General features: G+C 56.8%; 3 protein-coding genes across 3 annotated transcripts in view; 2 read left to right on the forward strand and 1 right to left on the reverse strand.

Annotated features, from left to right (window-relative positions):
• Nucleotides 1-4: 4 nt before the first annotated feature.
• On the reverse strand, nucleotides 5-3,322 carry HPDL (4-hydroxyphenylpyruvate dioxygenase like). The gene is made up of 3 exons (XM_030953555.1): nucleotides 3,279-3,322; nucleotides 2,327-2,531; nucleotides 5-1,093 (listed from the first exon to the last, which is right to left on the reverse strand). The coding sequence occupies exons 1-3, from the start codon at nucleotides 3,320-3,322 to the stop codon at nucleotides 5-7; spliced, it is 1,338 nt and encodes a 445-aa protein (XP_030809415.1).
• A 457-nt stretch (nucleotides 3,323-3,779) lies between these two features.
• Nucleotides 3,780-6,222, forward strand: LOC115906443 (selenoprotein Pb-like). The gene is made up of 5 exons (XM_030953604.1): nucleotides 3,780-3,814; nucleotides 4,541-4,763; nucleotides 4,860-5,072; nucleotides 5,210-5,345; nucleotides 5,977-6,222. Exons 2-5 carry the CDS (start codon nucleotides 4,555-4,557, stop codon nucleotides 6,220-6,222), a joined length of 804 nt encoding a protein of 267 aa, XP_030809464.1. The 5' UTR covers nucleotides 3,780-3,814; nucleotides 4,541-4,554.
• A 9,030-nt stretch (nucleotides 6,223-15,252) lies between these two features.
• Nucleotides 15,253-20,121, forward strand: part of ZSWIM5 (zinc finger SWIM-type containing 5) — a 97,270-nt gene continuing 92,401 nt past the window's right edge. Inside the window, 4 exon segments of the mRNA XM_030953588.1 lie at nucleotides 15,253-15,424; nucleotides 15,427-15,506; nucleotides 15,509-15,796; nucleotides 15,798-15,933. Of these exon segments, the coding sequence (XP_030809448.1) occupies nucleotides 15,253-15,424; nucleotides 15,427-15,506; nucleotides 15,509-15,796; nucleotides 15,798-15,933 (676 nt within the window).

Raw genomic sequence — 20,121 nt, forward strand, 5'->3', positions numbered from 1 at the left:
TGCACTAGTGCTGCTGGTCCATGTAGAGCTGCACAGCTTTCCACAGTGCCTGGATATTGCCCTCCCCAAAGCCAGGCGCTCCCCGACGGTCAATGAGCTCCAGGAAGAAGGTCTCCTCCGAGAAGATGGGATGGGTGAAGATCTGCATCAAATATTCCCGAGAGGGGCTCTCTGTGGCATCAGTGCCCGGCCGGCCCTTGTCCCCAGGCACTGTGGTGTCCAGGAGGATGCCAAACTCTGCCAGCATGTGGGGGTCCTGCCCAGCTCCTCGGATCTCCTCTGCTTTGCCCTCCTGGCTGTAATACGTGGCGGGGGGTGTGAAGAACCGTGCCCCCCGCTCCTGCAGAGCCCTGGTCGTGCTGACAATGTCAGTGGTGCAGAGGCCGACGTGCTGGATCCCAGCCCCACCATGCTGCTCCAGGAACGTGTCAACCTGGTTGGTGCAATTCTGGGAGAGGGACTCGGCAAAGACCAGCTTGCAGCCGTGTGCTGGGGTGCCCTGCGCACTCTGCAGTGCGAGGAGCAGCATGCCCACTCCCTGCCCCCCCAGCACGTACCCCTCAGCCGGCCTTTCCTGGGCGTTCAGCAGGAAGCGGTGGAAGCCGAAGCAGCGCTGGTACCAGTCCAGAGCCGCCCGGGCCCCGCCCCGGCGGCACACATACGTGATGTGGTCAAAGTGAGTGATCCTGATCCCATCCCCTGTGGCTGAGGGGGCTCCTTGGATGGGCTGGAAGCCAGGCAGGAAGAGCCCCCGGTAAGAGGATCGGTCCAAAAGGGTGTGGCTGATGTTGCCCACCACAGAGCTCACCACACCGTAGGTGACAGAACCACCCTCATCACTCAGCTCAGTGGGGGGCACCAGCAAGGAGCATCCCTGGCTCTGCAGCCGCTTGCAGAGCCCCGGCACATCATCCACCTCGAAGCAGACGTTGGAGGCCGTGCCCAGGGTGGGCTGGGGATCTACGTCATAGAGAAAGTCGTGGGATGAGGTGACTTCCCGTGCAGGTGCCAGGCGCTCGTTGACGAGGAAGATGGCAGATTCCCGGCGCAGGGCCAGCTGCCGGACACGCGGCGTCTCCCGCACGGCCACTGGCTGGAAGCGAAAGGTGTTGGCCAGGTGCTGGCCCCAGCCCTGCCTGTAGGGCAGGTGCAGGGAGATGAAGCAGGGGCGGCTCAGTGAGGCTGCCATGGCTGGGCAGGCTGTGGGGAGGATGCAGGGGGTCAGAGGGGCTGCTGGGCCTGGGGAAAAGCCTTTCCCTCACCTTGCACAGAGCCCACCTGTGTTTGCAATCACACAGGCATATGGGTGTAACCTCGCTCCTTTTACATGTGTGATTTTAAATAAGTGGGTCTCAGGAGCCAGTTTGCACTGTGAAAGGGCACCCTCCTTTGGGACCAGCTACAAAGAGCTGCCCAAGGATACCAAGCCCTCCTGCCAGCCTCCCACTCTGCTGCCTGGCCCCATGCTTGAGGTCCCGGAGCAGGAAAGCCCCAAGCCCTGGATGCAGCCCTGCGGGTCCCCTCTGGAGCCACGTGTCCTTTGGGAGTGCTGCAGGGAGGTCAGTGGGGATTCCCAGTGGAAGAGGTGTGCTGCACGTGTAAGCAAGATTATGGGGACAAGGGTTATGGTGGGAATGTCCTGTACCAGGAACACGGACTGGTAAACACGAAGCAACACACTGGTTACAGCTAAAACGCTCCTGTGCTGCCCCAGCGCCTGTCAGGTGTGTCCCACCAGTGGAGGGGAGCAGTGGGGTCATGACAGGCTGATGTGCCCTTCCCCTCCCCAACAAGGACAGCCATGGTCTCTGCTACATGTGGAGCCACCATGCTCTCTGCTACAGCCTGGGAACGATGACATTGCCCTAGAGGCACAGAGGAGGGACACTTCGGGAAAGTGACCTTCCTCTCCACCCATCCAAGTATCTGTGATGCTCAAGGGGGAAAACAGATCTGCCCAAAACCCCAATCGGAATCACCTCTCCAGAGCACCCACTGATCCCATGGCATGCACCAGCCGCTCTAGCCAGTCCTCACAGGTGTGCACTGGGCTGGGGGCACGCACCTGCTCAAATATTCCCTTTCCCCTGCCCGCCTGAAGGGGCTGTGTGCACCGAGCTCTCCCTGCTCCTTCCCACCAGCCCAGGGCGGAGGGACCGCGTGGAGCCCGGCGAGCACATGGGCGCTCCTTCCCTCCGGCCCCGCTTCCCGCTGCGCCCCGCGGCACCGGCTCGGTCCCCGCTCCGCTCCCGCCGGCCCCGCTCCCCGCGCCCGCCCCGCCACCCCCGTGCCCGCGGGCCCCGCTCGCCCTCGGGCTGCGGCTCACCGGGGTCAAGGCTGCGGGCGAAGGCACGGCGGGCAGCGCCGGCGGGGGCGGTGCAGTTCGCTCCGCCCCGGCATGCACCAGGCCCGGCCTTGCCCGGGCTGCGGAGCGGCCGCGGGAGCGCTCCCGGCGGGGAGCGGGGCGATCGCCCCGGGCGGAGACGCGGCCGGCACACGGAGAACGCGCTGCCCGCTGCGAGGGCCGCGGTCTGCCGGCCAAAAGCCGCCCAGGCTGAAAACCGCAGGCACCGCGGCTCAGGATGAGCCGAGGGGAGGAGGGACGTGCCTGCCAGGCGGTGGCCTGGGCTCCCTGGGGCACAGCTCGTGTCCGTGCGGGGTCATTCCCTGCCAGCCCGAGTCCCAGGACATGAACTGGGGGAACATGTCCCTGCGCAGTGCTGGGCACTTCACTGTGTCCGGGGTAACTGGTGGGGACTTGGGGGGAACAGCGTGCGGGTGGGGTTGACAGCTCTGCGGAAAGTCCGGTGTCAGTCACAGGGACTGCTCACCAGTCCAACCCACGGCCCCACATCCTTGCAGACACCTCTGGGCCCCTCAAGCCCCTCAGCAGCCATCCTGTCCCCCTGCTGTTTTCAGACGAATCCCCACTCTGTGTGTGTCTGGGATCATGTTCTGCCCCTGCTGTGACTGTGGCTGCTTGCCCTTCCCTGCCTTATCATGTTTTTGTACAGATCCCAGGTACAATAAACTGCTCAAATATTTGCAGAGATGTCCTTGTGCTGCCAGAGTGGTGAGCTCCTCTTGTTTGGTTGGGGGGTGGAATCCAGTATCGCTGTGATTTCCCAAGGAAACACCGACACTACCACAGCCCCATCAGTGTGGGGCCGGACAGGAGGCATGGAACTGTACACTGGGGAGTTGCTGTGGGGCCAAGCTTGGCCTGAGAACGGCCAGGGGCACAACAGAACAGCCCGGCTTTTGAGGTGACACCCCACCGGGCAGGGAGCTCCAGCACCCCACTGTCTATGAGAAGCACCATCTTTTCGGCTGCAGGGAAGCAGAGACGGCACTGGTGGCTCCTGTAGCACCTCATGCAGGGATGGTGCTGTTAGAGGTCTCCCCACAGTGGTGCAACCCTTTGTTGTGAGCAGCGGCCTTGGCAAGGCCCGCAGCCCTCCTGTGCCTGCGAGGTTTGGAGCGGCTGTGTCCCTCTCTTCCCTGCAGCACCGCCTGTCACCTCTGGCGTCAGCCCGGCACCAGGCACCGCTTTGCTCCGACACGGCTTGGGCTGGGCTGTGGCAGCAGCACCCCGAGGCCACATGGCACCCACGGGGACAGTGCCTGCCTTGTCGCTGTCCCCTCGAGGCAGGCGGTGGTGGCCGGGGCGCAGTCCCCGCTCCAGCCAGGCTCTTCTCCTCCCTCCTGGGCGGGGAGAATGGTCAGGAGATAAAAGGGGGAGCAGGGCCAGCTGGAAGTTGCTGAAAGCTGCTGGGGCCGGGAGCGAGGGAGGACGGCAGTGAGGAGAAGCGCGGTATTGAGGGCTCGTTCTCGCGGGGAGAGGGCTGGGGAGTGGGGGCACATCCACCCTGACCAGATCCTGCATCTCCCTGCTCCCTCCCCAGACCATCCCCTCCTTACCCATATCCTCCTCCTTGCACATTAAGTGTGCTGGATATTAGAGGGATAGGGAATATCCTGGGGTGGGCAGAGTTAGGGGGCTGTTGGAGGATGGGGCGTCAGGCAGATTTTGGGAGAATCAAGGGCTTTAAAGGCTCTGTGTGCCCCCAAAGCACTTTGTGGGGCATCAAGGAATCTCAAGGTGACCTGAAGGTGAAACCATCTCTGTCCCAGTGACTGCTCACTGGCAGCTGAGATGATGAGGGCTGTATCCCTGCTCCCTTCTAGGGCAAAGTCAGACCTTTCTCTGGGGCTGGGTTTGTTTTGTGCGATCAAAGAAATGGAGAAGGCCTGTGGGAGGAGGAGCACCTTCATCTCTTGAGACGGAGATGGGGAGTGGAGGGGAGGGGAGAACAGCGGAGAACAGGGTGCTGTGGCACTGGATGCCCACAAAAGATGGTAGCAAGGAGCCCAATCCCCCCCCTTTCCTTGCCCCCTGGGATGGGGGTCCTGGCTCCCAGTGCCAGGATCAGGCCAACACTGCCCACAGCCCTTGTTTGCCCTGGAGCTGGGTGCAGGGAGGTATTTTGGGGTTGCAGTGGATCTGGGAGGAGGGTAACACGCCGTGTGCCCCTGCCAGGGCCGGGGTCCAGGATGGGGCTGCTGTTGCTGGCCCTGGCCACCTGGCTGGGGCTGGGGCTGGCCTCGGCCTCCGAGGAGACAGCCAACAGCAGCCGGATCTGCCAGGAGGCTCCGGCATGGACCATCAATGGCTCGAGCCCCATGGAGGGGGCGGCAGGGCAGGTGACGGTGGTGGCCCTGCTGAAGGCCAGCTGACAGTTCTGCCTGAGGCAGGCCCACAGGTGAGCCCCGCTCCCCTCCCCACAGCGATCCCCGGCACCTCGGGGCCGCAGGGCGGCCCCTGCCCGGCAGCCCCTCCCAGCGCCTCCCTGCCGCAGCCTCGGGGGCCTGCGGGAGCGGCTGGCCCGGCAGGGCACGGCCCATGTCCGCTACATGATCGTCAACGAGAAGGCGCCGCTGTCCCGCGCCATGCTGCCCGAGCTGCAGCGCCATGCCCCGCCCGGCGTCCCCGTGCTCCAGCCCGAGCAGGAGGACCCCGACGTCTGGCAGGTCCTGGGGGGTGACAAGGACGACTTCCTTGTTTATGACCGGTGAGTGTCCCTCGATGCGCCTGAGGCTTTGCTGGGTGCTACAGAGCGTTTCATGGGCTTCCAAAATCTCCTCTCGTGGCCGGGCTGGGGGGATTCCAGAGCCCCGTCTTGAGCCAGGCTGTGACTTCTCCCCTCAGGTGTGGCCGCCTGGCTTTCCACATCCAGCTGCCCTTCAGCTTCCTCCACTTCCCCTATGTGGAAGCAGCCATCCGCTCCAGCCACATCAAGGACTTCTGTGGCAACTGCTCCCTCTACCCCAACACCACCCAGGAGGTAAGAGCTGGAATGCTGGCTGGAGCTGGGATCCCTGCTGTCCTTGGCGCTGCACATCAGCAAGAACAATCTTATCTCCGTGTTGGGGATGGGCTCTGGCTTGGCAGCTGCCCTCAGATGTGTTTGAGAGGGAAGGTGATGGAAGGTCTGGAATAAGGGCACTTAAATAGGTCAGAGCTTTCCGGTTGAAAAGGAATTGACTAAAGGGGTCATATCCCATGTCTGGGAATGCTAACTAGGACTGTTCCCATATAAGAAAGGGCAGGCAGTGGATGCAGAGGTGGCAAACTCAGAGCAAAGAAAAGGCTGTAGCTCTGAGCTTGGCAGGCGATTAGTCACTTCCTAGGATAAAAGTACATCCAGAAATACTGAATGCAAATTCCTGTTTCTGGACCACAGACAGCTTGAGCCAAGGGACACAAGTGTAGAGGCTTGTGCCCTGTGTGCTCCAGCCTCTCCTGTCCTCCCTGTGCCCTGGGTCAGGGCTGGAGAGCATTTGCTCTGACCCACAGTTTTCTGCATGATGAATGCTGACCTGCCTTCTTCCCAGGTCACAGCTGTGCTCCCAGGCTTTCTGCAGGGTTCTGTGGGTGTTCCCATACCACACCAGCCCTTGTGTTACTTTCCTCAGGCTAACAGCCCCATGGAGGGCCCTGCCACCCCAAGCTCCCTTCCTGAACATGAGGGGATGGAGTCAGAGGCTCCCATCCACCAGCACAAGCCCCTCCATCCTCACCACCATCACGAGGTCAACAGCGAGAGAGACACAAACCCAACTGAGGACCACAAACCTGCTACCCATGCTCACCACCACCACGGAGACCATGGCCAGCTCCATCACAAGGGGAAGAAGCAGAAGGAGGGGGATGAGCATTAAACCAGGCTGGGCAGCCTTGCAGAACCCAGTAGTGTGCAGACGACCCCACCTCACTTCACAGAGGCATGGAAGGACTTGCTTTGGGCTGCTGGTCACCAGCAGCGCTGGTTTAACAACTCCCTCCAGCAAACCCCATGTGGGTTCCCCTCCTACACTGTGATAGGGATGGAAATTCCCCTTGGACCCAGCTCAGTGCTGCATTTTCAGCCCCATGGCTCAGTTCTGAGCCTTCATCTGCCACTGCCTGGCTTTCTGTGCTCAATGAAGCCCGCCGTGCAAACCAGGAGGTCCCTGGTCACTGCTGGCTGACACTGCACAGAGCAGCAGGGCGGGGTGGAGGGGCCAGAGCTGGGATGGGAGCAGCACTGCTGGCATCCTGTGTCCATCCAGACACTCCTGGGTGTGCTGGAATCCCTGGGCTTCCTGGGCAGGGAGCGAGGGGAGGGACAACCGCAGGACATGGTCCCAGGGGCCTGAGGGCACGAGGAGCGGTGGGATGTCGCGGCTCCGCACGGTCCGAAGCCTGTCCCCCCGTGGCTGTGCCGTCCTGGGCGCCCCCAGACCGTGCGCACGGATATGTGCAGTGGTGCTGGGTGGCCGCAAGATGGTGGCCTTGTCCCCTCTTGGAGACCCAGGGGCTGGATCCGATGGGCGCAGCTCGGGGAGGACAGGGTGGGGATCCTGAGGTCTTTCCTGGGGCTAAGCGAGGTGGGAGGGCAGCGTGGATACCCGGAGTGCGAATAAAACCTCTGTGAAATGACCACTGCTCAGTTTGGCCTCTGGTGGCCCCGGGGGAGGGTCTTGCTCAGCGCTGGTCTGTGCCCTGGGCACAGGGAGGGACGCAGGGCTGGATGTAGAGCCCAAGATGCAGCAGCCAGGGATGGTTTACATCCCCTGAGCAGGAGCTGGAGGTAAAGGAGTTGAAGACTGAAGAGAAGTCTTCTTCAAGAGAAGACCCCATCTCTTCCTATCTTCTGGCTGCCTCCCAGGATGGGAGTCCAGGACATTAACACTGTGCTGCTTGGAGGATGTTTGGCTCGGCACCTCCATGCCTGGCTTGTAGGTGTGATGTTGGGGTGCCTGCCCAAAGCTGCTACTGGCTCCCACATGCAGTCCAAAGTCACCATGGGTACCTTGTCCGCAGTGCCCAGAGCAGTCCCCACTGCAGGCACATCGTGGGGCTCCCCAGCCCTCAGGCAGGTGGGTGCTGTGCCCCTGGCAGGCAGGATTGCCTGCCTGCAGCTTGTGGTGCCCCAGGCCTGTCTCTGCCCTTTACTCCAGCTCCATCTTCATCCCACACAGCCCTGCTCAACACGTCTCCAGACCCTGCAGCCTGAGTGGGGAACAGAGAGATGATTTTCCGCTCAGTGTTTTGTGGTGCTGTGTCTCAATGCTGGGTTTCTGCACCCTGTCTCTGCTGGAGGATGCTCTGCACAGTGACTGGGACAAGAACTGGGGTGAAAAGGAGCTGTTCCTCAGAGGGGTGACAGCAATGGGATCAGATGTGTCTTTCTTACCAGCCAGGCTCTCCCACGGTGTGCTGGCTGAGACCCTGTTCCCCCTCCTCCATCTCTCCTCCCCCTTCCTCCTCTACCTGCTCCCAGTAGCCTGCAAGGGCACCTCTGTCTGCTGCTCCTGCCATCAATATTGAGGTTATCTTTTTCTTCTGGCAGCTGCTGTAATTGAAACAAAGCAGGCCGGGCCTCACGGGCTCGGCTCCTCTCGCTCATTTTGCTGGTGCTGCTGAGACAACTAATTCATCTTATCGATGCATGGTTGGCCTCTTTTCCACCAGATCCAGGCAGGGCGGTCTCCCTGCCACAGCTGCTAGGAGCAGACTGTGTTCCTGTGGCCTGCTGCTGGATGCTGCTCTTATCCAGCCCCTGGTCCTTGGCTTGCCTCAGCTGGGTGCTGGCCACCAGCAGAAGATGCCAGAGGAGCCAATCAGGGAAAGAGGTGCAGATTGGAAGGATGCTGATTACTTTCATCTCTTTCTTTTGCCTTCTGATGCATTATCAGCACTTGTATTAAATTCCACATCCTTTCCTTGTGCAGCTCCTAAAGGTGTCCCTGCCAAGGAGGTGACAGGTGATGAGTGGGGCATACATGGATTTGCATTCCATCATTGATGACCAGTGCTGCAATTAGCCATGGCAGAGAGGGGGATCCCATCTGGTGCTGGGTGTGTAGTCCATTGCAACAGCTACCATTTGGTTACCTCCCAGCAGACAAATTTCTGGCCCTGAAAGCTTGGGTGGGAATTTTGCTCTGGGTAGAGACATTGAGGTGTGGGAAAGAGCTGTCACATTGTTTGGATGAAGTCCTACACGACTGAGTAGGGGCAAGGTTTTAGGGTGAAACTGATCCTATTCCATATATTACTGTCCAAAGACCTGAAGGGTTTGGGGTGCCACACTTGGGGCCCTTGTGACAGGATTCACCCCTGAAAGATGCCAGAAACCTGGAGCTCTGCAAATCCTGTGTCAGTGTCTGTTCTCCTGTGATGCTGAGGGAGAGCTTTGCTCTGGGTTTTGGGTGAGGAAACAGGCTCTGTACATCACCGATGTCTTGGAGAGTGATGGTGTACGTAGAGTCAGAGAGCTCCTAGGAATCCTCACCTGTTGGGGGGCTGGCTCAGCTGGGGGGTCAAGGGCCAGAAACAAGGGCTGACTCAGGTTCTAGCAGTCCTTGGTACCCTGTTATCTGTGGCTGTGCCACCACCCTGGAGGAGGGTGCACCATGGTACCCTGACACCCATGGAGCCATGGCTGTGCCACCACCCTGCAGGAGGACAGATGTCAGTTTCATGTCACATGAAGCCTTGGCCCTGTGTGCTGCTCCTGCCGAGGGCCGGGCAGATCCTCTCGGGAAAGGAGGAACAGCCAGTCCTAATGTCAACAGAGGCCTCTTGTGCAGCGATGCTGTGTCAAGAAGAGGAATGGGTCCCTCCTCCTCCGCCCATTCATCTGGCAGCCGGGGCTGGCGTGCTGCCAAGCCAGGCTGCTTTGGAAACATTTCATTGAGGAGGCAGCTGAGCCTAGGAAAACAGAATGAAAATATACAGAGGGATCACTGTTGTTAGGCAAAATAAATGCAGGCGGCTGCATTTTTGTCCCCCAAGTCCAGCCCAGCCGGGCCCCTCTGGCTTTTCTGGGGTCAGGGTGGCTGCTGCTGCCCGGGAGTGGCAGCCATCTATCTCCATTGTGGGTTAGGAGCTGGGGAATGAGACCTGGAGAGGTCATCCATGGCTTTGGCCAGCTTGCTGATGACCCTGGTGAAGAGGCCCAGATTCATTTTGGTGTAGTGTTGCCCAAGGAGATGGGACAGAGCAGAGAAACAGCAGCAGGGATGAGCCAGCAGCAGGGACTCGTGGTCCCTGCATGGCCACCAGTGCAGGGGGGTTGATGGAAGTGATGCAGGGGCTGCAGAAGTGAGTCAGATTTTGGCCACGTTCATTCCCATCTCCTTCTTCAGCATCAACCGTGGGACCAGGCTGGGCAGAACAGAGTCCAATCCCTGGTGTTCAAAGCCCAGTTGCTTGGCATGCCCCATCTTCTGTCTGCTGGCAGAGGGGGAGCAGAGTCATCCCAAAGCAGTCCCCAGGGTCAGAGGGTGGAGGTGCGTCTCTGGCTTCTGAGCAAAGCTGCATACAACAGGTTTGCCTCTCCTGTTGTTTCCTCCTGTAACCTCTCTCCTTCCTCCTTCAAGTCACTCCATGGCCATTTGTTGACCTACAAGGGACACATCCCAGCTCTTTCCCTTCCTCCTGGTGGGTCCAGAGTGATTTGGGGCACGCAGAGCTGGAGCCCCAGCCCCATGGGATACCAAGGCTCTCACCCCTGCATGGCTTTCTGTGGCATCACCTCCTCTCTTTGTCTGCCCAGCACAGTCTGGTTCTGTTATTTACAGCTTAGATCAGGGGTTTGAAAGAGCCCAGTGTGAGCAGAAAAAGCCCAGCCCACACCGTGGGAGAGACACATCTCACCAGGCCAGCTCATGCGTGGATTTGCAGGCAGGTGCCCAGGGCTGAGACTGGATCTTGCCCTGGTCCTTGTGTTTGTAGGAGCTTTGCTGAGATTCAGGCTCCCTCCTGCCCTCCTGCCAGGAAAGCAGACAGCAAGATAATAATTTTCTGCCATGTGAGGAGTGATTTGCTGTGTGTCTCTCCACACGCCACTCCTGGAAACAGTTTGGCTGTGATGCTGGGTTCCCAAATCCTGCTGCTGAGAGCAGCCTGGGATGATGGCACATGTGACAGTGATGGCACTCACTGCACCTGAGGAACCACAGCTTTGTAGAGCTGCCAAAATGCCTGACTCCAACTTCCCATCCAGCTGGACCCTGTGATCCACTTGTATTCCAAAGCCAGGGCAGACCCCATACTAAAGGCTAACAGAAGCATTGTTTACCCCTTGCTTTGCCATCATTTATTCATACTCTTGTAGCCTGAAAAAATGATCCCCCATTTATTTTAGCATCTCTAATTAAGGGAAAGGAACTTTAGTGGCTGAAAGGGGGAGGCGGTGGCCCAAGAGGGTTGTTTTCTGCTGAGCTCGGCCCTGAGACAGCCAGCCTGGCTGGGGTGCACATCTCTCCAGTGCAGGCCTGAGTAACTTTCTGGAGCACTCTGTGCTTGTAGACTCCATGCTGGAGAGGTGACTGTTCCTCCTGGAAGCCAAGGGTCTTCACCCAGCAGCTGCTCTGTGCTTAATTGCTGTCTGCACAGCAAATGCATTTGCTGGAAGGGTGCTGAAATCTCTGTGGCAAGACAGAGGCTCAGCACGTTGCTAATCTTACAGGGGCTGGGGGAAGGCAGCCCTGGCAAGCCAGAGATGTAATGCCATGTGTGGGGGAAAGGGAACAACAGATTCTGACAACCAGAAATCTCTGTCTGGGTACAAGGGGGAGTCTGGGTCTGCATCATCCCAGCCTGAGCAACCACAGGGACACACAGGCAAGTAGAGCCGTTCCTGGATCGACATGAGGGTTAGAACAGCCATCCCACACCTGATCTTGGAATTCAGCCTGTGCTTGGAGAGGGGAGATGGTACTTTCAGTCCTTGCATTTCTCTTTTGAGTACACAGACAATTGCAGTCACACCTGAAGGAGGTCTTTGAGCTTGTCAGTTCTGAAAAGTTTCATAAAATAACTGGCTGGCTAGCAAAAAGCCACTTTATTAGAGTCCCTGCTGGAAGAGGAGCTCAGCAATAACGCAGCGCTAATGAATCAGTGGAGAATCCACAGGGGATTTGAACAGTTTGACAGCAAAAAGCTCCAACTCCAGTCTGTACTTTGTTGGAGACCTTACTAGGCACTGGAAAATCTAAAAATGGTGCTAAGCTCCATGGGCAACCAAATCAAGGTGTCCCTCCTTTTGCTTGCAAGGCCAAATATTTAATAAGACAGTGCTCTCTGTCTCGTCCTGGACATTGGATCTATGGTGGTGCTAAGGGATAATTGTCCTGGCCAATAGATTCCTCTGCTCCCTAATGCATTAAGGCAGGGGAGCTGCAGTTACTCCCCGTGTCCTTTCCCTTCTGCCTCTGCTCTGAACAGCATCAGCAACATAGGAAAGGCAGAAGCAGCCACACTTCCATTGAGTTCTGTACAATGGAGGCTGTAGCAGGGAGCTTTGCCATTGATAAACCTGTCTTTGGCTGCTTTGGAGCAGCAAATCCTCTGGATGGCTGGAGCAGGAGCTTGGTGTCTGCCTGCACTCTGCTATCCTGTTCCTTTCCTATCATTAATTGCCCATAAAGCTTCTTCTGCCCTTGTGTACCTTCATCTGTCACCGCAGGACTTCCCTGGTGCTCCCTGGGCCTTGCAAAGCTCTGCTGTCATCTCTAAAGGCTCAGGCAGTGTCACTCGTGTTAGTGAGAGCACAACATTGACTGGTGGGAGTCACAGCAATGTCAAAGCAGCATGGGAGCATCCGAGAGAGGGGAGGATGCCCAGAGAAAGGCAGTCTTTCTGCTGAGGATGGAGTTTGGGCATGATGGGGAGAGAGGAGAGCAGCTACATGAAGGTGTGCAGGTGGGAGCAGCCGAGGAGGTGACATCCCCTTGGGCTGAGATGTGGCACCAGCCATCACTTACCTTGACTGCCATAAAACAAAGCACAGCTGCTGGGAAGCCCACAGAGGCATCTCATCAGCACCCTTGTCCTTTCTCCTTTTTATAGTCCTTGAATTTAGTTTCTAGGAAGATGAAAGTGGTTTTCTTACTCCACAGCACCTCCACCTTAAAGCTGGAATTCTGATTGAGCTGGCACCCAAAGAATTTCCAAGGATATTGCATTGCACTGCTGCCTGACTGTAGTCTAGAGCCCCTGGGGCTCCAGCCCCTTGGTCAGTCAATTTTCTAGCCAGGGACTCAAAATAAAATACTTCCTGGAGCCAGCAGGAGAAATCAGCACTTGATGGATAACACCAGTGATGAGGCCAGAAGGGCTGGAGTTGGTGGATTGCAGCAGAGGCAGACCCTGACCAAACAGTCCTGAAAACAGGAGGGGAACCAGGGCTGCCAGTGGCTCAGCAAATGGCTGGGCTCAGGAAAGCGTGCAGTGAATTATTGATGTACCTGGTTCCAGGCTCTGAATGAGCAGCATCAGGGGCTGGGCTGGAGGCTGACATTTTGCATCCTTCCTCAGGGAGAAGAGGTCTGTCCATGTTCCCTGGGAGGAGGAGAGCTCTCCCCCTTGCAAAATCAAGGCAGTGATGAAAGGCACAGGGAAATATGGGGAGGAATGTGGAGCAACAAATGTTCAGAATGAAGAGAGAGAGGAAAAATAGATTGGTTTTTCTTTGAAATAACATGCTAACCCCCCAGAGACAGGCTGGCCAGCCACTGCACCAGCCTTGCTTTGATTTGAGTCTGGATTATATGTTTTATGCAATGAAGAGTCAGCTTATTGGTAATGAATAACATCCCTACTTGGTCTGAAGTCTAAACTCCTTTTATTGGCACTGTCTGGGGACGACGTAAGAAAGGACAGTCAAGGTTGTCACTAGGTGAGCTCTGCAGCGACTGGTGACAGAGGGACCAGACAAGCTGGGGTGCCACGTCCCAGCTCTCATGCAGTCTCACCCTCTGCCTGAGCAGCCCTGGCAGCTGCAGGGAGACACAGGTACCAGCAGAAATTCTGTGACACCAGAGCCCACAGCTTTCAGCACCAGAAAAGCTTGAGATGGCTGGACTGTTCTCGGCCAGGAAAATGTGCTCCACCTCGGGCCAGGAGGGTGCTTTGGGATGGCCCTGTGAGGTCCCTCTGTGCAGCCAGGGAGGGGCAGAAGTGGACAAAGCCCTTCTTTGTCGCCCCAGGACCTGTCACCACAACAGTGAGCAGAGGTGATGGACAAAATGCCGTGCTTCTGTGGCAAGTGCTTCCTGTTGCAGCAAACTCTTAAAAAGAGCAAAATGGCCTTCAGGATTAAAGAAATGGGGATGTGATTCCTGGGGAAAATGTGTGCGTAAACAAATCTGTGTGCAGCTGCTGCCCCAGGCCAGTCCCTGCCACTGCTAGCGCTCATTACTTTGAACAAGACCAACAGCAGCAAGGAACACCTCAGCCTTCAAGGAAAACCTCTTCCTGACCTTCATTGATTAGCTTGTGGCTTACTCTCTAAAATGGAGATCTCTCATTGCAGTAGCTCTGCCTGCTCTCACCACCTGCCTGAGACCTGATTCCTTCCCTCCGTGTCCTGCAGAGGAGACCTTGGGCTTGGAGGTATCTCGTGGCAGAGCAAAGGCGCATAATTATTTCCTGTTCCCTAATTGCATTGCCCTGTTATTCCAGGAAATGTACTCTTGCTCTGTCAGTAAGAATAAATAGGAGATCTCTGCAACAAGGGAGTAACCGGTAATGGTTTAGATGTGACTGAACTGCAGATAGGAAGGAATTGGTCTTGGATTCTCAAAGCACTAAGAATAATAGCAAGAAAACTGAACTCGGAGACCTGTGAGCTCTGCTCTTCCTCAGAGCTTTGTCACTTAAATTTAGACAGGACACAAAACCAGGAATGTATTTCTGGGGAAAATCTTGGAATAGTGTCCTGCTGGACACAGCAGCAAAGCGATGGCAGGGTGTAGAGGCCCAGAAAAGTGGACTTCAGTTGCCACAGCCCTCCCCCCATCAGCCCCACGCTGTGCTGGTCCCAGGGGTGCTGCCATCACCCTTGGCTGAAAGCAGAGACTGGTGAGGGGTCAGCTCCCTGGATTTTGGGATGCCGCCTCAGGCAGTGCTGAATATATTCATATGTCCCTTTAATGTAATCCCACCTGAGAGCACAAGAGACCTCCTGGAAGCCAGCAGTACCTGTTTTTCATCTCCTCCCCCAAAGGCCATGTGTACTAAAGGACCTGGCTGTTCCTGTGCCCGAGGACCCAGCTATGATGCGTGGGACGAGCATCTTCACTACAGGGCTTTAAAATAAAAAGCAAACCCTGATGTCCATGGAAGGGCAGGGCACTGCTGTCTGGTCTGCTACTCGATGTAAAGCCGTAGGTGAATTACGGGTGAGGCTGGGTGTTGATTTGTGGGTCAGACTGGGCGCCTGAACCGGGCACGCAGCAGGAGCAGCGCCGATCCCGCCGACACCCCGCGGGAGCGCTGCCGCCTCCATGGAGCGCCGCCGTGCCCCTTTGTCCCGCTGGCTCAGCGCAGGCTCCTGGCGCTCGGATGGCTGCGCCAGCCCCTCACCCACCAGCGCCGTGGGGACCCGCAGCCGCGGGTGCTTCCTCTCCGAGCACGGGGGACACAGCCTCCCTTGCGTGTCCCCCTCCGGCCTGCGGACACGGCCAGGAGGACACCGGGCGGTGCCCGAGGCCATGCCCTCACCACCCATGCAGCAGCCGGGCAGGTGCCACAGGCGGCGGTGCCCCGACGGGCGGCGGGGGCGGGCGGGGGGCTGCGGAGCGTCCCGCCCCGGCGGGGCCGGCTCCCGGCCGGCGGGACCACCCCCCCGGTCCCCGCCCTCTCCTCCTCCTCCTCGGCGTCTCTCCTCCCCTCGCCCGGCTCAGTCGGTCGCAGCCATGGCGGAGGGAGGAGAGGGAGAGGAGCTGCTCCGCCCGCCGCTGCCCGCCGGCGCCCCGGGCCCCAAGCGCTTGTGCTCCCGGGCCTGCCCGGCGGGGGGCACCGGGGCCGTGCACCCCCGTCCCGGAGCCGCGGGGGCCGGCTCGGCGGGGCCGGGCGCGGGGGCCAGCGGGCCCCTCCGGCGCTGCCCGGCTGCTGCCCCGCGGCGGCGGCGGGACCGGCGGGGGCCGCGGGGCCGGCGGCGGCGGCGGCGGCGGGGCGGGGGGCGCCGGCGGGGGCGGCGGGACCGGCAGCCTACTGCAGCCCGAGTCGCTGCTGGACGCGGCGGCCAAGCGGGTGGCGGGGAGCTGGGCCTTCGAGCGAGTGGAGGGCCGCTTCCAGCGCATCCCCGAGCCCGTCCAGCGCCGCATCGTCTACTGGAGCTTCCCCCGCAGCGAGCGGCAGATCTGCATGTACTCCAGCTTCCAGCCCGGCCGCGCCGCTGCCGCCGCCTCCCCCGCCAGCGCCGCCGCGGGGGGACCCTCGGCCGCCGCCGCCCCCGCCCCCGGCCGGCGAGGAGAGCCCCGCCGCCGGGCCCCCGCCGCCCGCCGCCCCCGCCGCGCCGCAGGGCGAGGGGCTGCCCTTCCGCCGCGGCATCCGCCTGCTGGAGACCGGCGCGGTGGACAACGTGCTGCAAGTCGGTGAGTGCCGGGACGGGGCCCCCGGGGGCTCGTCTGTGTCCGTCCCCGTCCCCTCCTCCCCATCCCGTCCTGCACTTAAGCCTTTTGTCTGGCGCGGTTGTGGTTTGACAGGAAAATCCTGCCCCGGGGGCAGGGACTGCCGTGCGCTCCTTCGGGAAGATGCCGGCTTGGGGTTTGAGGGGGTGGGAGGGCGAGGGTGACCTCCCCCCGCCTCGGGGGGTGCGTCTGCCCGGGGGTCACTGGCAGCTGCCCGCAGCTTGGACGCCGTCCGTCCAGTCCGAGAGGGAAAATAAAGACCACCCCTCTTCGCCCCCCCTCTCCCCCCGCGAAGTGCCCGTCGGGGGGTTGTATGGAGGGCACGCAGCCCTGCTGCCCTCCCCGACCCCTCAGCCGCTGTCCCTCTCACGCCTGAGCACCCCCACCCGCGCTCCCACGGGAGTCCTGTCCTTTCCACCGGGAGATGGGCTTATAAACATAATGCATCTCTCCAACAGCTCCGAGCGTTCTTCTTTGTCCTCTCCATCAGGGGCTTTCCCTGCTTGGAACATCTCTAGGGGTGGCATCAGCCCCCGCTTTCCTCTTCGCAGCCCCTGCAGGGCACGTCCAGCGGGGCCGGCTCGGGGGGAGCGAAGGGAGCGATGGGGGTGACAAGTTGGGTGGACCCGCGGGTAGCACCGATGACCTGGCGTGATGCGCGTGTCGGGGACGGATGCGCACGGCCTTCTCACGCTCGTTCGGTGTCGAAGGGGCCGTGGGAATGACGATGGGAATAATGGCATCGTGTTTTCTCTCCATGGGCAGGTGGCTTTTGTGTGCGCTGGCGGAGGGGGATTGCCGGAGAGGAAATGTTCCTCTTCCCCTGTCCTTCTAGCCCCTGTCCCCATCTGAAATCCGCATATATTTAAAGAGAAACAAATTGGGGTGTTTTACATAGAATAAGCCGCTCCTCGTTGTTATTGGAAGGGATTGAAATGCGCGTTCCCATTAAAATGACATTAGGCGAGAATTTGTTTTGCAAATGCGAAATGTAAATTCATTTTGTGCCAGGGTATGGCGTGAATGAGTGAAGGGAGGGTGGTTTTTGTTGTAAGGAATGGGTAGTTCGCTCTGTTTATTTAAAGAGCCGTTCTTCCTTTTGGGGAAAAAAAAGCTGCTTAAAAAAATAATAAAAATCCCATTTGGTACAGTTTACATTCAGAAGAGCATTATCAAAACATTTTCCATTTGAGATGTGAGAATAGGAGGCAGCAGAAGAATTCTCCTCCCACCTCTGAGGACATGCAGTGAAAATTCCTGAAGCACAAAAGGTTTTTCTCTGAGGATATGATTATAGCCTTTTTTTTGGCGTGAATTAATATTTTGTAAGGGCTGCGTTAAGATGATTAATTATTCTGTTTAAAATACTGTGAAACTCAAAACCGAATTATTTTTTTAGAAGGAGAGGAGTAGCTCTTCAGGAACTTTAAAATTAGGGGGGAGGGAAGATAATAGCTTGCTGAGGGTGATGTTTTAATGACCTGCCCACCAAGGTGTGGATGCAGCGAGCTGGTGTGGGAGTGGGAGACAGAGGTGACGGTTGCCTAAACCCAGGACTGGTTCAGTACAAAGGAATTTTCTTTTAAAATCAGTTTTTAAATTTATTTGTCTTTGGAACATAGTTTTGATGAGCCTTTATCCATTTCTGTGAAGGATGTGGGTGAGCGCTGGGGTCGGGTGCATGCAGGACACAAAGCAGAGCAGTCCCATCCCAAAGCGATGTCCAGTGCTGGTATCCAGCATCCCATCTGCCCTGTCTCCCTGCACTTCCTGCTGCTGCTGTGGGCAAGCCAGAGGAAGGAGAGCATGGTCCTGGCTCTGGTGTTTCATGTCCCCCCTGACAAGTCTAAACCGTCTCCCCAGCTTTGAAACCAGAGCTCACGCTCATTGTCCTCGGAGCCGTCAGCTTTTTAGATGAAGCAGCACGTTCTGGAAGCGCTCGCCGCAAAGTCGGTGGGTGATTTATCTCCTGTTTCCACAGCCCGAAAGGGGCGCACGGGATGCTCGCCATGGGAATTTGCCTTTGGAGCTGGCGGGGGGAAGGTTTGGGTCTTGGCTGGAGTGTGGCTCTTCTTCACATGGCAGTGGGTGGGTGACGCGGGGTCAGACACCTCTGTTTTTGTCCCAGGAGCAGCCACGTCATAGCCTTGCAGCCCTGAGCTGGAGGAGGAAAATTTACATCAAACAAAAGGCTGTGAAGGGCTGTGTGTTTATAGATGGGAGGCAAGGCTGAGATGTCCTCCGCCAACTTTCCACATCCATCCTGTGGATGCCTCTGGAAGGTGAGGTGGAAGAGCTCCAGCCACCAGAGACAAACAATTTGTGGCTGTGTGTGTTTGCAATTAAGATAGGAACTTGGGAACCATTATGTCTTGGGAAAAAATAAAAACTCCAACCCTGGCTTTCTTGATGCTCTCCAGCAATAAATCAAAACTACTGTTCCCCTCTAAGGATCCCTTTAACGGACACCACCGGCTCCCGGTGCCATGACCTGAGGTTTGCACAGTTGAGATTTTCTGTTAATAAAGATCAGATGTTTATACAGTTGTGTTTCTGACTCAGACCTGTGAAAAAAATAGGGACAGTACAGATGTGAAATTCCTTCTCTGTGTGGTTGGAAAAATCCTTTTGAAAAATTGACAGACAAAATCCAGGAGGAATGACCTTCTGGCAGTGGAGGATGGTGTGGAGGGGTGAGGGTTGTGCTTATGGGCACAAAGTGCTTCAGGCTCTGGCTCCTTCGTGCTTATAAAGCTGGCAGGTCTGAAAAAAATATATATGCCACATTATCAACCAATAATTCCTTCATGCTTAGTAAAACTTAAACGAGGCTTAAACCCTGATCTCACTGGAGTCATTAAATTGATTTTTTTTTTCCCCTGCTCAAAGAAAGATCTTGGATGTTGAACACAGGCATCTTTGTCTTCTTAAAAACTGCTTTATTATTATGTGTACAGATCCCGTCTTTGTGTGTGTGTGGTGTGTGGGTTTTTTTTCTTTTAATTTTTAGACAAATGACAAAAGCATGCAGGAAAGGAATGCAGAAATGCCAGGCTTAATATAAAGCATGCAACTGCACTGCATGCCGGGAATCCTAAAGGATACAAAACCTTTAACGACAGCGGTTAATTTTTAACAAGTTCACTTGCATAAATATTTATGAACAAAAGTTTTTACACTATCATCTCTTGGGTTTTTGGAGAGAGAAAAGACCTTTGGTGGATTTTGACAGTAAGCTGTGATCTGGCAGAAGAAATTCATGTTTCTCATCTGTGTTCCCCAGTATGGTATAATATAGTTTGCCCTCGAGTGGTCTCGGATGCTGATGGGTGGGCAAGTGTCCCGGGTAGTTCTAGGGGGGAATTCTGCTTTTTCACTGGTTTTACAATGACTTAGGAGAGGAAGCATCAAGCTTTGTGTTGTTCTTTGGATTGTAACCAGCCGCTTAGGAACCTACACGGTATGTGCTCCTTACCCACAGATAAGCCTTTGTGCCCCGATGGGAAGGTATGCGGTCCAGCCATAAGTACATAGGCAGAATTTACTTTTGCTGTTAGAATAACAATGAAGCAGGGCTTTAAAATGCTCTGGCTTTGTAAACACTTGGAGGGAGCCCGTTTCTTTCAAACCTGCAATTAATTCTGGATATTTTATCTGATGCCTTGCAGGTCAGTCATGAGTACCTTCCCATGTTTCCTCATCTGGTATCTATGCTGGTCATGTAGGTGCTGGGGTTTTTTTAACCTTGCTTCAACAGCCTTCTGACTGGGCAGAGGTTAAGCAAGACCTGATACCTGTAAATGATCTCTCTAAATGCATTTTAATTGGAGGAGTTCAGATTTGGAAGCTTTTTATTACACTTCAGTTTTCAGCTTGTGTTGGTCTATGTTTGTGATGATGCCTGTTGAAATGTAGCTTCAGAGGTAAAAATACTGATGAGTTCCAGTGTGGTTGAAACCACTTCTAGCTTTTTTTTTTCCAAACTATTTTTAGGTTTTAAGCTTCTTTTTTTCTTTTCCCCTAGAAATGCTCACTTTTAGGCAAGCATTTGGTTTCCTGCCCCTGTGACGTGGTACAGAGCAGAGTATAAATTTATATCCAGTGGTATGTTGCTTTATAGAGCTGTTTATTTTGGGGAAAACACTTTGATGG

This window comes from Camarhynchus parvulus, chromosome 8 (assembly GCF_901933205.1).
Source record: "Camarhynchus parvulus chromosome 8, STF_HiC, whole genome shotgun sequence".
Classification (NCBI taxonomy): Eukaryota; Metazoa; Chordata; class Aves; order Passeriformes; family Thraupidae; genus Camarhynchus; species Camarhynchus parvulus.

What these genes read in the sequence shown, in the direction of transcription:
- HPDL (XM_030953555.1), bottom strand. Translation starts at nt 3,322, where the DNA reads ATGGTGCTTCTCATAGACAGTGGGGTGCTGGAGCTCCCTGCCCG. An exon ending in GTGCTGGAGCTCCCTGCCCG is followed by an intron (nt 2,532 to 3,278) that starts GTGGGGTGTCAC and finishes TTTGGCCGGCAG; the next exon opens with ACCGCGGCCCTCGCAGCGGG. An exon ending in CGCCCGCAGCCTTGACCCCG is followed by an intron (nt 1,094 to 2,326) that starts GTGAGCCGCAGC and finishes TTTCGCTTCCAG; the next exon opens with CCAGTGGCCGTGCGGGAGAC.